Source organism: Salmo trutta, chromosome 12, assembly GCF_901001165.1.
Source record: "Salmo trutta chromosome 12, fSalTru1.1, whole genome shotgun sequence".
Lineage (NCBI taxonomy): Eukaryota > Metazoa > Chordata > Actinopteri > Salmoniformes > Salmonidae > Salmo > Salmo trutta.
The window spans coordinates 32842213-32865911 of NC_042968.1; the positions used below are offsets into that span (position 1 = coordinate 32842213).

The 23699-nt window shown below is 45.8% G+C and overlaps 1 protein-coding gene and 1 long non-coding RNA gene across 2 annotated transcripts; both read right to left on the reverse strand.

Moving 5' to 3' along the window:
* Positions 1–590: 590 nt before the first annotated feature.
* Positions 591–22654, reverse strand: LOC115203369 (lysM and putative peptidoglycan-binding domain-containing protein 2-like). The gene is made up of 3 exons (XM_029768011.1): positions 22146–22654; positions 20666–20994; positions 591–1781 (listed from the first exon to the last, which is right to left on the reverse strand). The coding sequence occupies exons 1-3, from the start codon at positions 22395–22397 to the stop codon at positions 1730–1732; spliced, it is 633 nt and encodes a 210-aa protein (XP_029623871.1). The 5' UTR covers positions 22398–22654; the 3' UTR covers positions 591–1729.
* Positions 13612–14573, reverse strand: LOC115203370 (uncharacterized). Its single transcript, XR_003880155.1, has 2 exons — positions 14225–14573; positions 13612–14181 (listed from the first exon to the last, which is right to left on the reverse strand). It is a non-coding gene; the product is annotated as an uncharacterized LOC115203370 (long non-coding RNA).
* Positions 22655–23699: the final 1045 nt, after the last annotated feature.

Sequence of the window (23699 nt, forward strand, 5' to 3'; positions counted from 1 at the left end):
GTTTTTTCCAAAAATGTAAAAGCAATTAAAACATTGGCTTTCTTTATATGTGTAGTTAACTCCGGTAAAGAGAATAGCAAAGGCTTCATCCCAAATGGCACCCTATTCCCTATAAAGTGCACTACTTCTGACCAGAGCCTTATGGGCCTTAATATGGAATAGGGTGCTATTTGGGATGTAAACTTTGTGTGAGACTTTGTAGTTCCTCATGTTGCTACCTGACATTAAGAGGCAGGATTTTCAGTCAATATGGTTATTGATCGAGAGAGCTGTTGCTACTAGAAGATATCAAGAAGAAAGGCATAACTTTGAATATTGAGTCACATTCCAGATGATTCTCCGTATAGTTACATCTATCCTCTCTGATCCAATGGAAACACATGAAGCTGTTCAACATGTTCAATTCTTCTTTCTTGAAACATTCAACTATCAGAGGGGTGGGTAGCCTCAGAGGCCCAGGATTCTCACCTTACAGTCCAGTCAACCAGATGACATTTGGAAGGATGCCACACGAGACTAGAGGAGCGGAACTCAGTAAAATGTACAACGACATTTATCATCAACAAAAACAACTAGGCAACCAAGAGAAGTCTGTTTTAAAGTTGCATTTATTCATCCTCAAAAATCAAGAAAAAAAGCACATTAAAACTCAGCCATGGTTTAATTTGTACAGTATTTCACACACTTAAAAACAACAGCACATTCACACTTCAAAAGAGCTTTCCCTTTATGTCACCAATGAATGCTTCTAAACAGGTAAACAAAACATTTAAAAGGCTTCACCACCCCTCCCACCAACAGCTTCACCACCCCGCCCATCCACAGCTTCTGGTGAGAATTCAGTCGAGCGATACATCCAAAATAGCACCCTATTCTCTATGTTATACACTACTCTTGACCAAAACCCTACAGGCCCTGGTCAAAAGTAGTGAACCCTACGGGCCCTGGTCAAAAGTAGTGAACCCTACGGGCCCTGGTCAAAAGTAGTGAACCCTACGGGCCCTGGTCAAAAGTAGTGCACTACATAGGGAATAGGGAGCAATTTGGGACGCACACAATGTGGGGTATAAATAGGCTGCCATTATGGACGCAGCCTAGTTTCAAACACTGAGGAGGAGGAAGAGAGGAAGAGAGGAGGAGGTGAGGAGGAGAGGAGGAAGAAGAGAGGAGGAGGTGAGGAGGAGGAGAGGAGGAGGGAGGAGGAGAGGAAGAGGAAGAGAGGAGGAGGAGGAGGAAGAGGAGGTAATACTGGAGGCTTCTCCATCTATCTATCCATCCATCTAGTGGACTGATGCTATTCTAGGAGGGATTGGATCATCAGAGTTAGGGTAAAAGACAGTATCGAACTAATCCCCCAAACACACCTGTGTGTTTCCTGTGTATGTATGTGTGTGTGTGGTATACACAGACCAGAGGGTTATTCTGTACAGCAGCAGCATGTAGACTTGTAGTGAGTAGATGAGTGTCATCGTAACAGACTACCTGCTGTTCAGATGATTGACAGCAGTTGAACAGTACAAAACCAGAAGAATACCAATAATACAACGTATGATACTAATATTAAAAAGGCAAAGGATGAATCCTCAGTTCAAACACTTAGACATGACGTCCCGTGTCATGGTTTGGTAAAAGAGAGATACAGGAAGGGAAAGGTAGGAAGCAGTGATGGGTGGATTTGTGGGTGGGTGGATGGGTGTTAATCAGGGCTTCAGGTAAATGAGTGTGTCCTTTAGATCTCCTGGTATGATGAAACAGGAAGTGTGTATTCCTCTTCACTGTCCCTGTGAACAAACAGAACACACACGTTAGCACGCAGACACATATCAACACACTTAAACTGGACAGACCACATGCAGACTTTCCGCACCTCATCCACACCCACAGATATACACTCACCCACACTCATACCCACATAGACATACACTCATCCCACTCAGACATACAATCATCCACATTCACACAGATATACACTCATCCACACACACACACACACACACACACACACACACACAGATATACACTCATCCACACACACAGACACACACATTCATGCTACACACATCACACCTGCTGCTACCAGACTGTTATTATTGCTAAATACTGCATCATTTAAACACTTGCCCCCCCAATCCCCCTTCCCCAAAACGCATGTAAATATTACACTATTTTTGATCCCTTCCTGTATTATACTGATGCTAACATGTTTATTCTTCTGAGACATTTACTTTATGTTCCTATTCTCATATTTTATCATTTCTTATTGTTGTTGCATTGTCCAGAAGGAACCTGCTGGTAAGCATTTCATTGGACGGTGTATACCATGTGTATTCTGTATATGTGACTAATAAAACTAAATAACACACACACAAGTCATTAACACACACAAACATAACATCCAGTGAATTCCCTCTATTTGCATACAGACACACCATATTTATTTAAAACAATTATTTCACCTTTATTTAACCAGATAGGCAAGTTGAGAACAAGTTCTCATTTACAATTGCGACCTGGCCAAGATAAAGCAAAGCAGTTCGACAACATACAACACAGAGTTACACATGGAGTAAAACAAACATACAGTCAATAATACAGTAGAAAAATAAGTCTATATACACTGAGCAAATGAGGTGAGATAAGGGAGGTAAAGGAAAAAAGGCCATGGTGGCGACGTAAATATAATATAGCAAGTAAAACACTGGAATGGTAGACTTGTAGTAGAAGAAAGTGCAAAGTAGAAATAGAAATAATGGGGTGCAAAGGAGCAAAATAAATAAATAATAAATACAGTAGGGGAAGAGGTAGTTGTTTGGGCTAAATTATAGATGGGCTATGTACAGGTGCAGTGATCTGTGAGCTGCTCTGACAGCTGGTGCTTAAAGCTAGTGAGGGAGATGAGTGTTTCCAGTTTCAGAGATTTTTGCAGTTCGTTCCAGTCATTGGCAGCAGAGAACTGGAAGGAGAGGCGGCCGAAGGAGGAATTGGCTTTGGGGGTGACCAGAGAGATATACCTGCTGGAGCGCATGCTACAGGTGGGTGCTGCTATGGTGACCAGCGAGCTGAGATAAGGGGGGACTTTACCTAGCAGGGTCTTGTAGATGACCTGGAGCCAGTGGGTTTGGCGACGAGTATGAAGCGAGGGCCAGCCAACGAGAGCGTACAGGTCGCAGTGGTGGGTAGTATATGGGGCTTTGGTGACAAAACGGATGGCACTGTGATAGACCGCATCCAATTTATTGAGTAGGGTATTGGAGGCTATTTTGTAAATGACATCGCCGAAGTCGAGGATCGGTAGGATGGTCAGTTTTACGAGGGTATGTTTGGCAGCATGAGTGAAGGATGCTTTGTTGCGAAATAGGAAGCCAATTCTAGATTTAACTTTGGATTGGAGATGTTTGATGTGAGTCTGGAAGGAGAGTGTACAGTCTAACCAGACACCTAGGTATTTGTAGTTGTCCACATATTCTAAGTCAGAACCGTCCAGAGTAGTGATGCTGGACGGGCGAGCAGGTGCAGGCAGCGATCGGTTGAAGAGCATGCATTTAGTTTTACTTGTATTTAAGAGCAGTTGGAGGCCACGGAAGGAGAGTTGTATGGCATTGAAGCTCGTCTGGAGGGTAGTTAGCACAGTGTCCAAAGAAGGGACAGAAGTATACAGAATGGTGTCGTCTGCGTAGAGGTGGATCAGAGACTCACCAGCAGCAAGAGCGACATCATTGATGTATACAGAGAAAAGAGTCGGCCCAAGAATTGAACCCTCTGGCACCCCCATAGAGACTGCCAGAGGCCTGGACAAACTGCCCTACGATTTGACACACTAAACTCTATCAGAGAAGTAGTTGGTGAACCAGGCGAGGCAATCATTTGAGAAACCAAGGCTGTCGAGTCTGTCGATAAGAATGTGGTGATTGACAGAGTCGAAAGCCTTGCCCAGGTTGATGAATACGGCTGCACAGTATTGTTTCTTATCGATGGCGGTTAAGATATTGTTTAGGACCTTGAGCGTGGCTGAGGTGCACCCATGACAAGCTCTGAAACGAGATTGCATAGCGGAGAAGGTGCGGTGGGATTCGAAATGGTCAGTAATCTGTTTGTTGACTTGGCTTTCGAAGACTTTAGAAAGGCAGGGTAGGATAGATACAGGTCTGTAGCAGTTTGGGTCAAGAGTGCCCCCCCCCCTTTGAAGCGGCTTTCCAATCTTTGGGAATCTCAGACGACACGAAAGAGAGGTTGAACAGGCTAGTAATAGGGGTTGCAACATTTTCGGCAGATAATTTTAGAAAGAAAGGGTCCAGATTGTCTAGCCCGGCTGATTTATATAAGCTGGGTGTTTGCTAACTAAAGCCATCTCAGACCACAATTGTGTGTGTGTGTGTCTGTCTGTCTGTCAGACTCAAACCCTAGTCAGTGTGTTTGCTCCAACAAGAAGCACGCTCCTCTGTTTCCTCACAGACGCCAGAGTAAACATAGACCTGGTGACAGATCCAGACTGATTTTTATACTGCTACTACTAACCACACAGTACCATACAGAACCAGACTGATAACTATACTGTTACTAACCACACATAACCATACAGAACCAGACTGATAACTATAGTGCTACTAACCACACAGTATCATACAGAACCAGACTGATAACTATACTGTTACTAACCACACAGAACCAGACTGATAACTATACTGTTACTAACCACACAGTACCAGACTGATAACTATACTGTTACTAACCACACACTACCATACAGAACCAGACTGATAACTATACTGCTACTAACCACACAGTATCATACAGAACCAGACTGATAACTATAGTGCTACTAACCACACAGAACCAGACTGATAACTATACTGCTACTAACCACACAGTATCATACAGAACCAGACTGATAACTATAGTGCTACTAACCACACAGAACCAGATTGATAACTATACTGCTACTAACCACACAGAACCAGACTGATAACTATAGTGCTACTAACCACACAGAACCAGACTGATAACTATACTGTTACTAACCACACAGAACCATACAGAACCAGACTGATAACTATACTGTTACTAACCACACACTACCATACAGAACCAGACTGATAACTATACTGTTACTAACCATACAGAACCAGACTGATAACTATACTGTTACTAACCACACAGTACCATACAGAACCAGACTGATAACTATACTGTTAATAACCACACAGAACCAGACTGACAACTATACTGCTACTACTAACCACACAGAACCAGACTGATAACTATACTGCTACTACTAACCACACAGAACCAGACTGATAACTATACTGCTACTAACCACACAGAACCAGACTGATAACTATACTGTTACTAACCACACACTACCATACAGAACCAGACGGATAACTATACTGTTACTAACCACACAGAACCAGACTGATAACTATATTGCTACTAACCACACAGAACCATACAGAACCAGACTGATAACTATACTGTTACTAACCACACAGAACCAGACTGATAACAATATTGCTACTAACCACACAGAACCAGACTGATAACTATACTGTTACTAACCATACAGAACCAGACAGATAACTATACTGTTACTAACCACACATAACCATACAGAACCAGACTGACAACTATAGTGCTACTAACCACACAGTATCATACAGAACCAGCCGAATTACTATACTGCTACTAACCACACAGAACCAGACTGATAACTGTACTGTTACTAACCACACAGTACCAGACAGAACTAGACTGATAACTATACTTTTACTAACCACACAGAACCAGACTGACAACTATACTGCTACTACTAACCACACAGAACCAGACTGATAACTATACTGCTACTACTAACCACACAGAACCAGACTGATAACTATACTGTTACTAACCACACAGAACCAGACTGATAACTATACTGCTACTAACCAGACAGTACCAGACTGATAACTGTACTGTTACTAACCACACACTACCATACAGAACCAGACTGATAACTATACTGTTACTAACCACACAGTACCAGACTGATAACTATACTGTTACTAACCACACAGAACCAGACTGATACCTATATTGCTACTAACCACACAGAACCAGACTGATAACTATACTGTTACTAACCACACAGAACCAGACTGATAACTATACTGTTACTAACCACACAGAACCAAACTGATAACTATATTGCTACTAACCACACAGAACCAGACTGATAACTATACTGTTACTAACCACACAGAACCAGACTGATAACTATACTGTTACTAACCACACAGAAACAGACTGATAACTATACTGTTACGAACCACACAGTACCATACAAAACCAGATGGATAACTATACTGTTACTAACCACTCAGTACCACACAGAACCAGACTGATAACTATACTGTTACTAACCACTCAGTACCATACAAAACCAGATGGATAACTATACTGTTACTAACCACACAGTACCATACAGAACCAGACTGATAACTATACTGTTACTAACCACTCAGTACCATACAAAACCAGATGGATAACTATACTGCTACTAACCTCACAGAACCAGACTGATAACTATACATCGGTGATGTCGTACCAACAGCGTCTATTAAAACATTCCCCAACCAGAAACTGTGGATTGATGGCAGCATTAGCGCAAAACTGAATGCGCGAACCACTGCTTTTAATCAGGGCAAAGTGACCCGGAAACATGACCGAATATAAACAGTGTAGCTATTCCCTCCGCAAGGCAATCAAACAAGCTAAGCGTCAGTACAGAGACAAAGTGGAGTTGCAATTCAACGGCTCAGACACGACAGGTATGTGGCAGGGTCTACAGTCAATCACGGACTACAAAAGGGAAACCAGCCCCGTCGCGGATCACGATGCCTTGCTCCCAGACAGACTAAACAACTTCTTTGCTCGCTTTGAGGACAATACAGTGCCACTGACATGGCCCGCTACCAAAACCTGCGGGCTCTCCTTCACTGCAGCCAACGTGAGTAAAACATTTAAACATGTTAACCCTCGCAAGGCTGCAGGCCCAGACGGCATCCCCGGCCGCGTCCTCAGAGCATGCACAGACCAGCTGGCTGGTGTGTTTACAGACATATTCAATCAATCCTTATCCCAGTCTGTTGTCCCCACATGCTTCAAGAGGGCCACCATTGTTCCTGTTTACAAGAAAGCTAAGGTAACTGAGCTAAATGACTACCGCCCTGTAGCACTCACTTCCGTCATCATGAAGTGCTTTGAGAGACTTGTCAAGGATCATATCACCTCCACCCTACCTGACACCCTAGACCCACTCCAATTTGCTTACCGACCCAATAGGTCCACAGACGACGCAATCGCCATCACACTGCCCTAACCCATCTGGACAAGAGGAATACCTATGTAAGAATGCTGTTCATCGACTACAGCATTTAACACCATAGTACCCTCCAAACTCGTCATTAAGACTTTCTGATGGGCCGCCCCCAGGTGGTGAGGGTAGGTAACAACATCTCCACCCCGCTGATCCTCAACACTGGGGCCCCACAATGGTGCGTTCTCAGCCCTCTCCCGTACTCCCTGTTCACCCACGACTGCGTGGCCATGCACGCATCCAACTCAATCATCAAGTTTGCAGACGACACTACAGTGGTAGGCTTGATTACCAACAACGACAAGACGGCCTACAGGGAGGAGGTGAGGGCCCTCGAAGTGTGGTGTCAGGAAAAGAACCTCGCACTCAATGTCAACAAAACAAAAGAGATGATCGTGGACTTCAGGAAACAGCAGAGGGAGCAGCCCCAGGACAGTAGTGGAGAGGGTGGAGAGTTTTAACCTGTTATGGATAGGGGGCAGTATTTTCACGGCCGGATAAAAAAACGTACCCGATTTAATCTGATTATTACTCCTGCCCAGAAACTAGAATATGCATATAATTATTAGCTTTGGATAGAAAACACTCCAAAGTTTCTAAAACTGTTTGAATGGTGTCTGTGAGTATAACAGAACTGAGAACTCAGGCCAAAACCTGAGAAGATTCCTTACAGGAAGTGCCCTCTCTGACCATTTCTTGGCCTTCTACACTCTCTTTATTGAAAACTGAGGATCTCTGCTGTAACGTGACACTTCCTACGGCTCCCATAGGCTCTCAGAAGGCGCCAGAACGGTGAATGATGACTCTGCAGGCCCAGGCTGAAAAACAGTAGCGCATTTGGATAGTGGTCGATCTGAGAACAATGAGACTGAGGCGCGTGCACGAGCTGACACCATGTTTTTATTTTTTCGTCTTTGAACGAAAACAGGGTTTCCCGGTCGGAATATTATCGCTTTTTTACGAGAAAAATCGCATAAAAATTGATTTTAAACAGCGGTTGACATGCTTCGAAGTACGGAAATGGAATATTTAGAATTTTTTTGTCACGAAACGCGTCGGGCGCATAACCCTTCGTCACCCTTCGGATAGTGTCTTGAACGCACAACAAAACGCCGCTATTTGGATATAACTATGGATTATTTGGAACCAAACCAACATTTGTTATTGAAGTAGAAGTCCCGGGAGTGCATTCTGACGAAGAACAGCAAAGGTAATCCAATTTTTCTTATAGTAAACTTTGGTGAGTTTGACTTTGGTGAGGGCTAAACTTGGTGGGTGTCTAAATAGCTAGCCCGTGATGGCGAGCTATCTACTCAGAATATTGCAAAATGTGCTTTCACCGAAAAGCTATTTTAAAATCGGACATAGCGATTGCATAAAGGAGTTCTGTATCTATAATTCTTAAAATAATTATGTTTTTTGTGAACATTTATCGTGAGTAATTTAGTAAATTCACCGGAAGTTTCGGTGGGAATGCTAGTTCTGAACGTCACATGCTAATATAAAAAGCTGTTTTTTGATATAAATATGAACTTGATTGAACAAAACATGCATGTATTGTATAACATAATGTCCTAGGAGTGTCATCTGATGAAGGTCATCAAAGGTTAGTGCTGCATTTAGCTGTGGTTTTGTTTTGTGTGACATTATATGCTAGCTTGAAAAATGGGTGTCTGATTATTTCTGGCTGGGTACTCTGCTGACATAATCTAATGTTTTGCTTTCGCTGTAAAGCCTTTTTGAAATTGGACAGTGTGGTTAGATAAAGGAGAGTCTTGTCTTTAAAATGGTGTAAAATAGTCATATGTTTGAAAAATTGAAGTTTTCGGATTTTCGAGGACTTTGTATTTCGCGCCACGCCCATCATTGGATATTGGAGCAGGTATTACGCTAGCGGAACGTCTAGATGTAAGAGTTAAGTTCCTCGGCGTACACATCATGGACAAACTGAAAAGGTCCACCCACACAGACAGCGTGGTGAAGAAGGCGCAGCAGCGCCTCTTCAACCTCAGGAGGCTGAAGAAATTCGGCTTGTCACCAAAAACACTCAAACTTTTACAGATGCACAATCGAGAGCATCCTGTCGGGCTTTATCACCGCCTGGTACGGCAGCTGCTCCGCCCATAACCGGAACGCTCTCCAGAGGGTAGTGAGGTCTGCACAACGCATCACTGGGTGCAAACTACCTGCCCTCCAGGACACCTACACCACCCGATGTCACAGGAAGGCCAAAAAGATCATCGAGGACAGCAACCACCCGAGCCACTGCCTGTTCACCCCACTAACATCCAGAAGGCGAGGTCAGTACAGGTGCATTAAAGCTGGAACCGAGAGACTGAAAAACAGCTTCTATCTCAAGGCCATCAGACTGTTAACCTGTTTGGGCTAGGGGGCAGTATTGAGAATTTTGGGAAAAATATGTTCCCATTTTTAACTGCCTCCTACACCAACTCAGAAGCTAGAATATGCATATTATTGTTCAGGTTTGGATAGAAAACACTCTGAATTTTCTAAAACTGTTTGAATGGTGTCTGTGAGTATAACAGAACTCCTATGGCAGGCAAAAACCTGACAAGGTTTCAAGCAGGAAGTACCCTGTCTGACAAGGAGTCGTGCGTCTTGCATCTTTTTATTGAAAAGTAAGGATCTTAGCTGTAACGTGACAATTCCCAGGGCTCCGATAGGCTCTCAGAGCCCGGGAAATAACTGAAGGTTTACGAGGGAGCCTCAGGCTGAAACACATTATCACCTTTTGTAAGTGGCTGCTCCGAGGACCTTTGAATGAGGCGCGTGCACGAGTCGCTTCTGAGGAGAAATTTTATTCGGCTGTTTAGGCTCAATGCATACTCCCGGTCGGAATATTATCACTTATCTACGAGTTAAATGGCATAAAAATTGGTTTTAAACAGCGGTTGACATGCTTCGAAGTACGGTAATGGAATATTTAGACATTTTTGACACGCCAATGCGCCATGCGCGGGACCGTGAAGAAGCATTCTGATAGTGTCTAGAACTCACGAACAAAACGTCGCTGTTTGGATATAACGATGGATTATTTGGGACCAAACCAACATTTGTTATTGAAGTAGAAGTCCTGGCAGTGTATTCTGATGAAGAACAAGCAAGGTAAGAACATTTTTCTTATAGGAAATGTGATTTTGGTGGAGGCTGACCTGGGTGGGTATCTAAATAGCTAGCCCTGTAATGCCGGGCTATGTACTTAGATTATTGCAAAATGTGCTTCATCCGAAAAGCTATTTTAAAATCGGACATATCGAGTGCATAGAGGAGTAATGTATCTATAATTCTTAAAATAATTGTTATGCTTTTTGTGAACGTTTATCGTGAGTAATTTAGCAAACTGTTAGTAAATTCCCCGGAAGTTTGCGGGGGTTATGCTTTTTCTGAACGTCACATGCTAATGTAAAAAGCTGGTTTTTGATATAAATATGAACTTGATTGAACAGACATGCATGTATTGTATAACACAATGTCCTAGGTGTGTCATCTGATGAAGATCATCAAAGGTTAGTGCTGCATTTAGCTGTGGTTTGGGTTTATGTGACATGATATGCTAGCTTGAAAAATGGGTGTCTGATTTTTTCTGGCTGGGCACTCTGCTGACATAATCTAATGTTTTGCTTTCGTTGTAAAGCCTTTTTGAAATCGGACAGTGGGGTTAGATTAACGAGATTCTTGTCTTTAAATAGCTGTAAAATAGTCATATGTTTGAGAAATTGAAGTAATAGTATTTCTAACGATTCAAAAATCGCGCCACTGGATTTCAGTGGCTGTTACGTAGGTGGGACGATTTCGTCCCACATACCCTAGAGAGGTTAAACAGCCATCACTAACACTGAATGGCTGCTGCCAACATACTGACTCATCTCTAGCCACTTTAATAATGGGAAAATTGATGTAATCAATTTATCACTTGCCACTTTATATTATTTATATTAGACAATGTTTACATAACCTACATTATTAATCTCATATGTATATACTGTACGCCATACCATCTACTGCATCTTGCCATCCTGATGTATTAGATGTATCACTAGCCACTTTAAACAATGCCACTTTATATAATGTTTTCATAACCTACATTACTCACCTCATATGTATATACTGTACTCTATACCATCTACTGCATCTTGCCATCCTGATGTAATGTATCACTAGCCACCTTAAACAATGCCGCTTTATATGTTTTCATACCCTACAATACTCATCTCATATGTATATACTGTACTCCATACCATCTATTACATCTTGCCTATGCCGTTCGGCCATCACTCATTTATATATTTATATGTACATATTCGTATTCATTCCTTTACACTTGTGTGTATAAATAAGGTAGTTGTTGTGGAATTGTTAGATTACTTGTGAGATATTACTGCATGGTCGGAACTAGAAACACAAGCATTCCGCTACACTTGCACTAACACCTGCTAACCATGTGTATGTGACAAATACATTTGATTTGATTTGACCTCTACTAACCACACAGTACCATACAGAACCAGACTGATGTAACGAAATGTAACGAGGTAGACAGAGAATGAGAAGCCACATGGTGCGCCAGCCTCAGTGTGTCAACCCTCCCATGGAGATGTTCCATTCCTATTAGAGGTGTGAGGGCTGGGATGAATAAGGGTTAGACTGATCACTGCCACACTCCCCCTCTCCCTTATTATCATCACTCCCTCTCTCCCTTATTATCATCACTCCCTCTCTCCCTTATTATCATCACTCCCTCTCTCCCTTATTGTCATCACTCCCTCTCTCCCTTATTGTCATCACTCCCTCTCTCCCTTATTATCATCACTCCCTCTCTCCCTTATTATCATCACTCCCTCTCTCCCTTATTATCGTCACTCCCTCTCTCCCTTATTATCGTCACTCCCTCTCTCCCTTATTATCGTCACTCCCTCTCTCCCTTATTATCGTCACTCCCTCTCTCCAGTATTATCGTCACTCCCTCTCTCCCTTATTATCGTCACTCCCTCTCTCCCTTATTATCGTCACTCCCTCTCTCCCTTATTATCGTCACTCCCTCTCTCCCTTATTATCGTCACTCCCTCTCTCCCTTATTATCGTCACTCCCTCTCTCCCTTATTATCGTCACTCCCTCTCTCCCGTATTATCGTCACTCCCTCTCTCCCTTATTATCGTCACTCCCTCTCTCCCTTATTATCGTCACTCCCTCTCTCCCTTATTATCATCACTCCCTCTCTCCCTTATTATCGCAATCCTCTCCTCTCCCTTAGTTAATCAGTCACTCCTCTCTCCCTTATTATCATCACTCCCTCTCTCCCTTATTATCATCACTCCCTCTCTCCCTTATTATCATCACTCCCTCTCTCCTTATTATCATCACTCCCTCTCTCCCTTATTATCATCACTCCCTCTCTCCCTTATTATCATCACTCCCTCTCTCCCTTATTATCATCACTCCCTCTCTCCCTTATTATCATCACTCCCTCTCTCCCTTATTATCATCACTCCCTCTCCCTTATTATCATCACTCCCTCTCCCCTTATTATCATCACTCCCTCTCCCTTATTATCATCACTCCCTCTCTCCCTATTATCATCACTCCCTCTCTCCCTTATTATCATCACTCCCTCTCCCTTATTATCATCACTCCCTCTCTCCCTTATTATCATCACTCCCTCTCTCCCTTATTATCATCACTCCCTCTCTCCCTTATTATCATCACTCCCTCTCCCCCTTATTATCATCACTCCCTCTCTCCCTTATTATCATCACTCCCCCTCTCCCTTATTATCATCACTCCCCCTCTCCCTTATTATCATCACTCCCCCTCTCCCTTATTATCATCACTCCCTCTCTCCCTTATTATCATCACTCCCTCTCTCCCTTATTATCATCACTCCCTCTCTCCCTTATTATCATCACTCCCTCTCCCTTATTATCATCACTCCCTCTCTCCCTTATTATCATCACTCCCTCTCTCCCTTATTATCATCACTCCCTCTCCCTTATTATCATCACTCCCTCTCTCCCTTATTATCATCACTCCCTCTCCCTTATTATCATCACTCCCTCTCTCCCTTATTATCATCACTCCCTCTCTCCCTTATTATCATCACTCCCCCTCTCCCTTATTATCATCACTCCCTCTCTCCCTTATTATCATCACTCCCTCTCTCCCTTATTATCATCACTCCCTCTCCCTTATTATCATCACTCCCTCTCTCCCTTATTATCATCACTCCCTCTCTCCCTTATTGTCATCACTCCATAGAGTTATTTGATAATCATGTCTTTCGTTTTAATGATGCCAAAGACACGACAACTCCTTAGCACCTTCCATCTTCTCTCCATCACTCCTTAGCACCTTCCACCTTCTCTCCATCACTCCTTAGCACCTTCCACCTTCTCTCCATCACTCCTTAGCACCTTCCACCTTCTCTCCATCACTCCTTAGCACTTTCCACCTTCTCTCCATCACTCCTTAGCACCTTCCACCTTCTCTCCATCACTCCTTAGCACCTTCCATCTTCTCTCCATCACTCCTTAGCACTTTCCACCTTCTCTCCATCACTCCTTAGCACTTTCCACCTTCTCTCCATCACTCCTTAGCACCTTCCTTCACCGTTCTACCTTCTCTCCATCACTCCTTAGCACCTTCCACCTTCTCTCCATCACTCCTTAGCACTTTCCACCTTCTCTCCATCACTCCTTAGCACCTTCCACCTTCTCTCCATCACTCCTTAGCACCTTCCTTCACCCTTCTACCTTCTATCCATCACGCCTTACATCAGCCCTTCCATCTTCTCTCCATCACCCCTTAGCACCTTCCTTGACCCCTTCCATCTTCTCTCCATCACTCCTTAGCACCTTCCATACTCTCTCCCTTCTTTCTGCCAAACTTAGATCCTTTTTTTCTTCCTGGCTTTCTTTCCTCTCCATTTAGTCCTTGCTTCCCTGATACACACTCCCCTGCCTTCTCTCCCTCTCTCTTTCCTGGCAGATCTATAAATAGCTGATAGATCAGTCTGCAGAGGGTTGAGGCCTCCTATGTGACCTAATAGGGCTGCATCTCAATAGTCTACAGTAGAGCTTGGACCATAAACCCCAAATTACCAACACCGACATTTCTAACTCACAGCCAAGCAATTTTCCCCCTAGACTGTTTTCAGATAAGTGGACAGGAAGGAGAGGTGGAGGAAAGAGAGGTGGAGGAAAGAGAGATGGACAGGGAGGAGAGATGGAGAGGAAAGAGAGATGGAGAGGAAAGAGAGATGGAGAGGAAAGAGAGATGGAGAGGAAAAAGAGGTGGACAGGGAGGAGAGGTGGAAATGAGAGGTGGACAGGAAAGAGAGCTGGAAATGAGAGAGATGGACAGGAAAGAGAGCTGGAAATGAGAGGTTGACAAGAAAGAGAGATGGAGAGGAAAGAGAGCTGAGAGGTGGACAGGAAAGAGAGGTGGAGATGAGAGAGGTGGACAGGAAGGAGAGGTGGAGATGAGAGAGGTAGACAGGAAGGAGAGGTGGAGATGAGAAAGGTGGACAGGGAGGAGAGGTGGAGATGAGAGAGGTGGACAGGAAGGAGAGGTGGAGATGAGAGAGGTGGACAGGAAGGAGAGGTGGAGATGAGAGAGGTAGACAGGAAGGAGAGGTGGAGATGAGAAAGGTGGACAGGGAGGAGAGGTGGAGATGAGAGAGGTGGACAGGAAGGAGAGGTGGAGATGAGAGAGGTAGACAGGAAGGAGAGGTGGAGATGAGAAAGGTAGACAGGAAGGAGAGGTGGAGAGGAAGGAGAGGTGGAGATGAGAGAGGTAGACAGGAAGGAGAGGTGGAGAGGAAGGAGAGGTGGAGATGAGAGAGCTGGACAGGAAGGAGAGGTGGAGATGAAGGAGAGATGGACAGGAAGGAGAGGTGGAGATGAAGGAGAGATGGACAGGAAGGAGAGGTGGAGATGAAGGAGAGATGGACAGGAAGGAGAGGTGGAGATGAAGGAGAGATGGACAGGAAGGAGAGGTGGAGATGAAGGAGAGATGGACAGGAAGGAGAGGTGGAGATGAAGGAGAGATGGACAGGAAGGAGAGGTGGAGATGAAGGAGAGATGGACAGGAAGGAGAGGTGGAGATGAAGGAGAGATGGACAGGAAGGAGAGGTGGAGATGAAGGAGAGATGGACAGGAAGGAGAGGTGGAGATGAAGGAGAGATGGACAGGGAGGAGAGGTGGAGATGAGAGAGATGGACAGGAAGGAGAGGAGGACAGGAAGGAGAGATGGACAGGAAGGAGAGATGGACAGGAAGGAGAGATGGACAGGAAGGAGAGATGGAGGTGACAAGGAGAGGAAGCACCTTAACCATTAGATATTAGTGAGTAGGTCAGTCTGCTGCTGTGACCTGAGCACCGTGTGTCCTGAGCACCATACTACTCCCAGAGCATTGTTCATCCATTATTCACACTCACTCAGGCACCACGGCAACCCACATTCCAATTAGACCAGCAGGTGTGTGTGTCTCAGAGTGACAGCACAGACTGCCTGTTACCAACTATAACTGTACTCAGCTGCAGAACATCTAACCCAGTTTCCACTACCAAGTCTCAGATCATGTAAAGCTTGCTTTACTCCATAGTTTCAAAACTATATTAAAACTATATTTAAAACTGTATTTCTCTTTCATCCATAGCTCTGTATTAAACATTTTGAGAGTGGTTACATTTCTCCAGCCGCATCCCTCAACTGTTAACCAAAACAAGTGACGGCTTGTTGTTTTTTAATCCCAGATTGCCCGTTTAAACCAGTTTCACTTCAAGGAAACCATGACATTTCCTCTGAATCCTGTAACATAGCTGTTAAACCACAGAGCACTGAACCATATCGCTGCCCAGCTGTAGGTTGATCAGGTTATGGTCTCCTTAGAGACCTGGGGCCGTAGGCATCAGCCCTCTGGGGCCGTAGGCATCAACGTTCTCAGTGTAGGTGTGGTGCTATAGGGTTAGTTTCCCCTCTACAGGCGTCCACATACACAGGTTGGGTTTGCTCCTAGCAGAACTCAGCTAGGTGAAGTGAACGTCTGTTCTTGCATACTCCCTTAAAATACCTTCGCTTTAAAAACAAGAAAAGCATCTATATTACCGTTTGTCCCTCTTGATACACTGTAGCAGGAAGTACACTTCCTCAAAATACTCTGAATTAATCTTAGATAAAATGAATTACAGATTTCTTAGTTGACGTTTTTGCCGAAGTCTCAGTCGCGCAATTTTAACTAACTAAGATACAGTATTATCTGGTACAGTATTTTTCAAGTGAACAAAATGTCCATGAAAACTAGTTGCCTGTCGTCGAATGACAACAAACACTTAATTGAAGAATCCGCACTGTTGACCAATCCCCAACGAAGGATCGTAGACTTCAGCTACCGAAGAAAAAACGTTGTGTGCTCAAACAGACGAAAAAAAACCTGCAGAACACCACAATTAACCAAAATGTAGTCACAATATATGCAGGAACGGTTTCAACTGGGAAGCATATGGTCAGCCTTATTCACTGTGATCTAAAAGGCTAAACTGATCCTAGATCAGCACTCCTACTCTGAGACACTTTGTGGATACAGCCCCTGGCCGAGCCAGGGAGAGACCGCAGCTGCTGCCAGCGTGACTCAGGACTGACTTGGCAGTTCCTCTAACTTAAATAGTATGTGTGTGTGTGTGGAGAGTGCGTGCATTAGTGTGCACATGCCAGCCAACTTGCCAATCTTCACAGACGTGACTGTGTCTCAGCACGCATAGTCAGCGAGACAAGCTCAGGCCTGACTTATGCTGAATTCCAAATAGACCCTACCCTCCTAGAGAGACCCTACCCTTCTAGAGAGACCCTACCCTCCCAGAGAGACCCTACCCTCCCAGAGAGACCCTACCCCCAGAGAGACCCTACCCCCCTAGAGACACCCTACCCTTCTAGAGAGACCCTACCCCCCTAGTGAGACCCTACCCCCCTAGAGACCCTACCCTTCTAGAGACCCTACCCTTCTAGAGAGACCCTACCCTCCTAGAGAGACCCTACCCCCCTAGAGAGATCCTACCCCCAGAGAGATCCTACCCCCCCAGAGAGATCCTACCCCCCCAGAGAGATCCTACCCCCCCAGAGAGATCCTACCCCCCCAGAGAGATCCTACCCCCCCAGAGAGACCCTACCCTCCTAGAGACCCTACCCTCCTAGAGAGACCCTACCCCCCAGAGAGACCCTACCCTCCTAGAGAGACCCTACCCTCCTAGAGAGATCCTACCCTCCTAGAGAGATCCTACCCCCCAGAGAGACCCTACCCCCCAGAGAGACCCTACCCCCCAGAGAGACCCTACCCCCCAGAGAGACCCTACCCTTCTAGAGAGACCCTACCCCCCTAGAGAGACCCTACCCCCCTAGAGAGATCCTACCCCCCAGAGAGACTCTACCCCCCAGAGAGACCCTACCCTCCTAGAGAGACCCTACCCTCCTAGAGAGACCCTACCCCCCAGAGAGACCCTACCCTCCTAGAGAGACCCTACCCTCCTAGAGAGACCCTACCCTCCTAGAGAGACCCTACCCTCCTAGAGACCCTACCCCCCAGAGAGACCCTACCCTCCTAGAGAGATCCTACCCTCCTAGAGAGATCCTACCCTCCTAGAGAGATCCTACCCCCCAGAAAGACCCTACCCTTCTAGAGAGACCCTACCCCCCTAGAGAGACCCTACCCCCCTAGAGAGATCCTACCCCCCTAGAGAGATCCTACCCCCGAGAGAGACCCTACCCCCCAGAGAGACCCTACCCTCCTAGAGAGACCCTACCCTCCTACAGACCCTACCCTCCTAGAGAGACCCTACCCCCCAGAGAGACCCTACCCTCCTAGAGAGACCCTACTCCCCAGAGAGACCCTACCCTTCTAGAGACCCTACCCTCCTAGAGACCCTACCCTCCTAGAGAGACCCTACCCTCCTAGAGAGACCCTACCCCCCTAGAGAGACCCTACCCCCCAGAGAGACCCTACCCCCCAGAGAGACCCTACCCCCCAGAGAGACCCTACCCTTCTAGAGAGACCCTACCCCCCTAGAGAGACCCTACCCCCCTAGAGAGATCCTACCCCCCAGAGAGACCCTACCCCCCAGAGAGACCCTACCCTCCTAGAGAGACCCTACCCTCCTAGAGAGACCCTACCCCCCAGAGAGACCCTACCCTCCTAGAGAGACCCTACCCCCCAGAGAGACCCTACCCTCCTAGAGAGACCCTACCCTCCTAGAGAGACCCTACCCCCCAGAGAGACCCTACCCCCCAGAGAGACCCTACCCTCCTAGAGAGATCCTACCCTCCTAGAGAGATCCTACCCTCCTAGAGAGATCCTACCCCCCAGAAAGACCCTACCCTTCTAGAGAGACCCTACCCACCTAGAGAGACCCTACCCCCCTAGAGAGATCCTACCCCCCTAGAGAGATCCTACCCCCCAGAGAGACCCTACCCCCCAGAGAGACCCTACCCTCCTAGAGAGACCCTACCCTCCTACAGACCCTACCCTCCTAGAGAGACCCTACCCCCCAGAGAGACCCTACCCTCCTAGAGAGACCCTACTCCCCAGAGAGACCCTACCCTCCTAGAGACCCTACCCTCCTAGAGAGACCCTACCCTCCTAGAGAGACCCTACCCCCCTAGAGAGACCCTACTCCCCTAGAGACCCTACCCCCCTAGAGAGACCCTACTCCCCCTAGAGAGACCCTACTCCCCCAGAGAGACCCTACCCCCCTAGAGAGACCCTACCCCCCTAGAGAGACCCTACTCCCCTAGAGAGACCCTACCCCCCTAGAGACCCTACTCCCCTCGAAAGGCCCCTACTCACCTCGAAAGGCCCATCGAAAGGTCCCTACTCCCCTCGAAAGGCCCCTACTCCCCTCGAAATGCCCCTACTCACCTCGAAAGGCCCATCGAAAGGCCCCTACTCCCCTCGAAAGGCCCCTACTCCCCTCAAAATGCCCCTACTCCCCTCAAAATGCCCCATCTCCCCTCAAAATGCCCCTACTCCCCTTGCCACTCCTGAAATCTGAAATGGTTGAATAGGCGGAGGACCTCTCCCTCCCTCCCTCTTTCAGTCTTCCCTTTCAATCTCACTCTTCCTCTCTTTCTCAGTCTGGGATCTACAAACTACTCTGCAAAAACAAAACATGTCATTGCTTGTTTGCTTGTCTCTCAGTCGTGTAACGTCATCTGTTTGGAATGTAATCTGAGCAGTAAGAGAGGTTTAACCGATAGGCTGTACTGAGAGTCAGGTGGACTGGGATCAGACCAATACAGTGTTGATGGACATCTCTCTCTCCTGACGCATCAGTACACACACACACACACACACACACACACACACACACACACACACACACACACACACACCTGATCTCAGCCCCTCACCACCCACAATTTGGCAGGAAGTCTGCATGACTCAACATTTATGACTAGCAGCCAATCGCAGGCCAGGAGAGAGGGGCACTGGCCAGTGGGAACTCAGAATCCGACAGGCATCCGTCACCTGCATCTGCGTAAGCAGGACGTCACACTTCCACAAGCAGCTTTCTGATTCGACGTCTCGCTCACAGGCAGTCTGCTGGTTTGGCTGCTGGTTTGAGTGATGCGCCTGGATGAAGCATCTTTTAACTAAGACAAGACTTGGCTAAAGGACAACTGCTAGTCTGAATTTCTAGTCTGAAAACCACTGCTAGCTCCTACCACTTTGTGAAACTTGAGGATTTGTGTTACCTACCCCAAGCTGATTCATTGGTTTTATCTTAGCGGGTGAACATGTCTTGTGATATGCAGAAGGGATACGATGAATGGTTGTCAACTCAGTTGTTCAGTTCAATGTGGTTCACTGAGTGTGCCAGGGGCAAATCTGACATTGCACACTATTACCTATATAGTGCACTATTTCAAATGGCACCCTATTCCGAACATAGGGCTATGGTCAAAAGTAGAGCACTATAGGCTCCCGAGTGGCACAGCGGTGTAAGTGCTGGAGGCGTCACTACAGACCCTGGTTCGATTCCAGGCTGTATCACAACCGGTCGTGATTGGGAGTACCATAGGTGCGACGCACAATTGGCCCAGCATCGTCCGGGTTTGGCCGGGGTAGGCCGTCATTGTAAATAAGAATCTGTTCTTAACTGACTTGCCTAGTTAAACAAAGCTTAAATAAAAATAAATAAATAGGCCCTGCTCAAAAAGTAATGTACTAAATATGGACTAAGGTGCCATTTTGGACGAAACCCATGTGACTGGCTATCACCACATTGGCTTATTCCAACTCTTACCTCACTTCCTCTTCTTTGAGCCTGCGTGCTGCCTGCTTTGACTGTTTAATCTGCAAGTCCAGTCTGTGCAGGAAGTCTTGAGCCGACAGCTCTTCTGTCTGGGGCCGTTTATAACTACTACTGTCCTTATCCCCAGGGCCAGGGGCCGGAGGCGGCGAGGGGTCCTCCTCGGTGTCCCTGTCCTGGTCCTGGGGATCTCCGTCGGGGGACTCTAGAGACAGGCCGTTGAAGGGAGAGGTCTTCTCTGAGACCACAGGGATGTTGAGGGTGTTACGCAGGAAGATACAGTCGTTACTGAACAGCTTGTTAGTCCTCTTGATCTGCTCCATCTGGAATCATATATGTGACATAACGGTAATAACACATTAATAACCTGGTATAACAAAACAATAACAGTATTAATAACAGGTTAACAAAGCAATAACATCAGTATTAACTGCAGTCACAAAGCAGTCATAACAAATAGCAATACTAACAAGATTGTAATAACACAAGGCAGTAACAACAGTATCAATACTGATAGAAATGTAGGTAGTAACACATGTTGTTATTGGGTGAGAGATGAGCAATGTACTCAGATCTTCAGGAAGACAGACATTCCTAGAAGCCCCTAGGGCAGGGACGGGCTACTCCAGTCCTGGAGGGACACAGTGTGTACAAGCGTTTGTTTCACCACAACACTAACACACCAGATTAAAGGAAAACCAGCACACTGTGCTCCTTCAGGACTGGAGTAGTCCACAATGGCCATCGGTGACAGTGAGCTACAGAGATGGGAATGATGACTACCAATCGGTGACAGTGGGCTACAGAGATGGGAATGATGACTACCAATCGGTGACAGTGAGCTACAGAGATGGGAATGATGACTACCAATTGGTGACAGTGAGCTACAGAGATGGGAATGATGACTACCAAACACTGCATGTGGCTGAAGTTGCTCACACAAGATCACATGAACCTTTGTGTAGCCTATTTGTTCCAGTATTCTATTGCACTGGTGTCCTACAGGTATGGAGACAGTAGCCAACATTGCTACACTGTAGCACATTCTGTTATGAGTCGTGATGACCATGTTGTTAATGCAACAATGTAACAGTGACAATGTAGCTAATGTGGAGCAGGGACGCTCAGGCCTCGAATGGGATGAAATTTGATAGTTACATTTCTGGTTCGAAGCCTGCTCAGTCCGTCCGTTGCATTCAGGTATCATGAGAGTAAGTCATAAATGTTTAGATCTAAGGATAATTTAATCGTGTAGTAGGTCTATGCTAGGTTAATCTTGCAAACCCTGATTTTATTATACTCGCGACCATGATACGACAGCGTAGCAAATAGGTGGTCCCATAAAATGCTCGCATGCATGACAGTTAATCAAAATAAATGCTCCGTGAATGAGATTTCACATTTTAATATCCACAACCATAACACACAAGACATTCACACAAGACGTGTGTGTGTGTGCCGGTAATAACCTTACCGTTACTTCGTATTTGAGGGCTATGCCCTGCAAAGTGTCGCTGTATGTGACCCGATGCTCTATGTATTTCTCGCCGAGAGAAGCCGCAACGCTAGCCGTACTCCCGTAAGACCGGATCTTGGTTCGGGCCAGACTCTGAGACAGTTCACTATCGGATTCTGAACCGGACCGGGACCGGGGAAAGATGGGCTGTCCGATACCAAACCTTGCTCCACCATCCCTCATCGGCAGGACAGGAGAGTAGTCCGCCATCTTCTCTCGGTAGCTGCTTGTTGGTTCGTGATGCGCCGACTGCACTCAGCTAACCTGGGCTAGGAGGTAGCCAAGTGGCTGGCTATCTTACTCAGTCAGGCTGCGGGAAGATTGCCATTTCTAGTTTGGTGATACATGTCGATCCTGTGTGAATGTGGCATATTTCAGGTCAGGCAAAACCGAGCCGTTCGCTGTTTGATGCCACGGACAGACACTCACAGACAGCCGTTACTTACTTACGTCGCAGACGTAAAAAAAAAAACGTGAAACGCTCGGTGTGAATTTGGGGAAATGCAATTGGATACGCACGACAGCGTGTGTTCGCCGCTCCAAGCTTATGACATCACCAGTGTCGTTTGAGAGCACAGTTCTGGCATACTGCCAGCTAGGGCCCAAAATGCAGATGTTGTTTTACAGTAGGCCTATCTAATAAAAAATAATGTCAGTCTACTTTAAAAATATATATGTTCACACCAAACCATTGTGAAATAGAGTGAATATATACTTTATTGTCAATTTGATTAGAATAGCATCCATGGATGGAGAGCAATTTTGGGGTTAAGTGCCTTGCTCAAGTACACAACAGTGGTTTGTAGGCCTACCTACCAGCCTGGGGCTGCTGCTATTGCCTGGTCATCCTTCTTGGTAAGTTTCATGTCCCTGTGAGCTGTGTGTCTGTGGAATGTAACAATGACCAGGGACACAGGGGCAGGGGAGGAGGGGGGGGGAGGAGGGGGGATATGAGGGAGGAAGAGGTAGGGAGAACTAATTTTCATGTGGAAAGAACATTCAGCAACCCACGTCACCAATGTGATTCCTTGTGAGTGTGTGTGATTTCACTTTTGTTTATTCATTTCACTTGCTTTGACAATGTAAACATATGTTTCCCATGCCAATAAAGCCCCTTGAATTGAATTGACTATTAACTATTATAACACTGTAAATAGCCGTAATATTTGAAATGTGTCGATTCCTTTGAAACTTGTGAGGGTAATGTTTACTGTTCATTTTTGATTGATTATTTCACTTTTATTTCATATCTATTTCACTTGCCTTGGCAATGTAAACGTATGTTTCCCATGCCAATAAAGCCCTTTGGATTGAATTGAGATTGGGAGAGAGAGCGAGAGCGATAGAGACAGAGAGAGTAAGACAGAGAGAGTAAGACAGAGAGAGTAAGACAGAGAGAGTAAGACAGAGAGAGTAAGACAGAGAGAGTGAGACAGAGAGAGTAAGACAGAGAGAGTGAGACAGAGAGAGGACCAACCCAGTGTACTTTTCCATCAATAGAGATTGTGGTTT

What these genes read in the sequence shown, in the direction of transcription:
- LOC115203369 (XM_029768011.1), bottom strand. Translation starts at nt 22,397, where the DNA reads ATGGCGGACTACTCTCCTGTCCTGCCGATGAGGGATGGTGGAGCAAGG. An exon ending in CCCTCAAATACGAAGTAACG is followed by an intron (nt 20,995 to 22,145) that starts GTAAGGTTATTA and finishes ATATGATTCCAG; the next exon opens with ATGGAGCAGATCAAGAGGAC. An exon ending in CTCAAAGAAGAGGAAGTGAG is followed by an intron (nt 1,782 to 20,665) that starts GTAAGAGTTGGA and finishes GTTTGTTCACAG; the next exon opens with GGACAGTGAAGAGGAATACA.